General features: G+C 69.3%; 2 protein-coding genes across 2 annotated transcripts in view; one reads left to right on the top strand and one right to left on the bottom strand.

Moving 5' to 3' along the window:
• The window catches only part of F8 (coagulation factor VIII), a 118072-nt gene that overhangs the window by 104722 nt on the left and 12569 nt on the right, over positions 1–781 (top strand). The gene's annotated exons all lie outside the window — the stretch shown is intronic.
• H2AB1 (H2A.B variant histone 1) lies at positions 112–625 on the bottom strand. The gene has a single exon (XM_077780669.1). It carries the CDS (start codon positions 490–492, stop codon positions 151–153), a length of 342 nt encoding a protein of 113 aa, XP_077636795.1. The 5' UTR covers positions 493–625; the 3' UTR covers positions 112–150.

Below are 781 nucleotides of genomic sequence, written 5' to 3'. Positions count from 1 at the left end.
ACCGAAGCACACGCACGGGTTTCGCCAAACGTTTTATTGGCTTTCAGGGGCTCTGCCCGGGGCACCGGGCAGGCCGACGCCACCCCGGCCGGCCGTGAGCAGGCCTGGCGCCTGCGGGCCCGGGCCTGGGCCCCGGGTCGCGTTGCACGGCTACTTCTGGCCCGGGCCCACCTGGGAGATGGTCGTGGACTGGAAGAAGTCGCTGAGCAGCGTGTGGTTGTGGACCGCCATGTCCAGGAGATCCGGGGTGATGAGCCTCCTGCCTCTGTTCCGGGCCTCGACGCCCGCCAGCTCCAGGACTTTGGTCGTCAGGAACTCGATGACGGCCGCTAGAAAGATCGGTGCGGACTCGCCCAGGCGCTTCGAGTAGTGGCCCTCCCGCAGGAGGTGCTCCACGTAGCTCACAGAGAACGACAACTGTGCTCGGGCAGTGCGGGAGCCGACGTGGCTCTGGGCACCGGATGGCCCTTGACGGCTCGTGTTCCCCGGCATGCTGGGCCTCGGCTGCGCTTTCTCGGACGAACCTCGGTCTGGCGTGCGCTGCGGGACGCGGTGCGGGAGCCGTCGGATGGGGCTGGATGCGGTGCGGTGAGGCGGGATGCGGTCGGATGGCGCTGGAAGCCGTCCGCTGGGGCGGGTTGCAGTCGGATGGCGCTGGATGCAGTCCGCTGGGGGGGGGGATGCAGTCCGATGGCGCTGGATGCAGTCCGCTGGGGGGGATGCAATCCGCTGGGGCTGGATACAGTCCGTTGGCGCTGGATGCAGTCCGATGGCGGGGGGG

This window comes from Crocuta crocuta, unplaced genomic scaffold, assembly GCF_008692635.1.
Source record: "Crocuta crocuta isolate KB4526 unplaced genomic scaffold, BGI_CrCroc_1.0 scaffold1015, whole genome shotgun sequence".
Lineage (NCBI taxonomy): Eukaryota > Metazoa > Chordata > Mammalia > Carnivora > Hyaenidae > Crocuta > Crocuta crocuta.
This window is presented reverse-complemented; position numbering and strand designations above follow the sequence as displayed.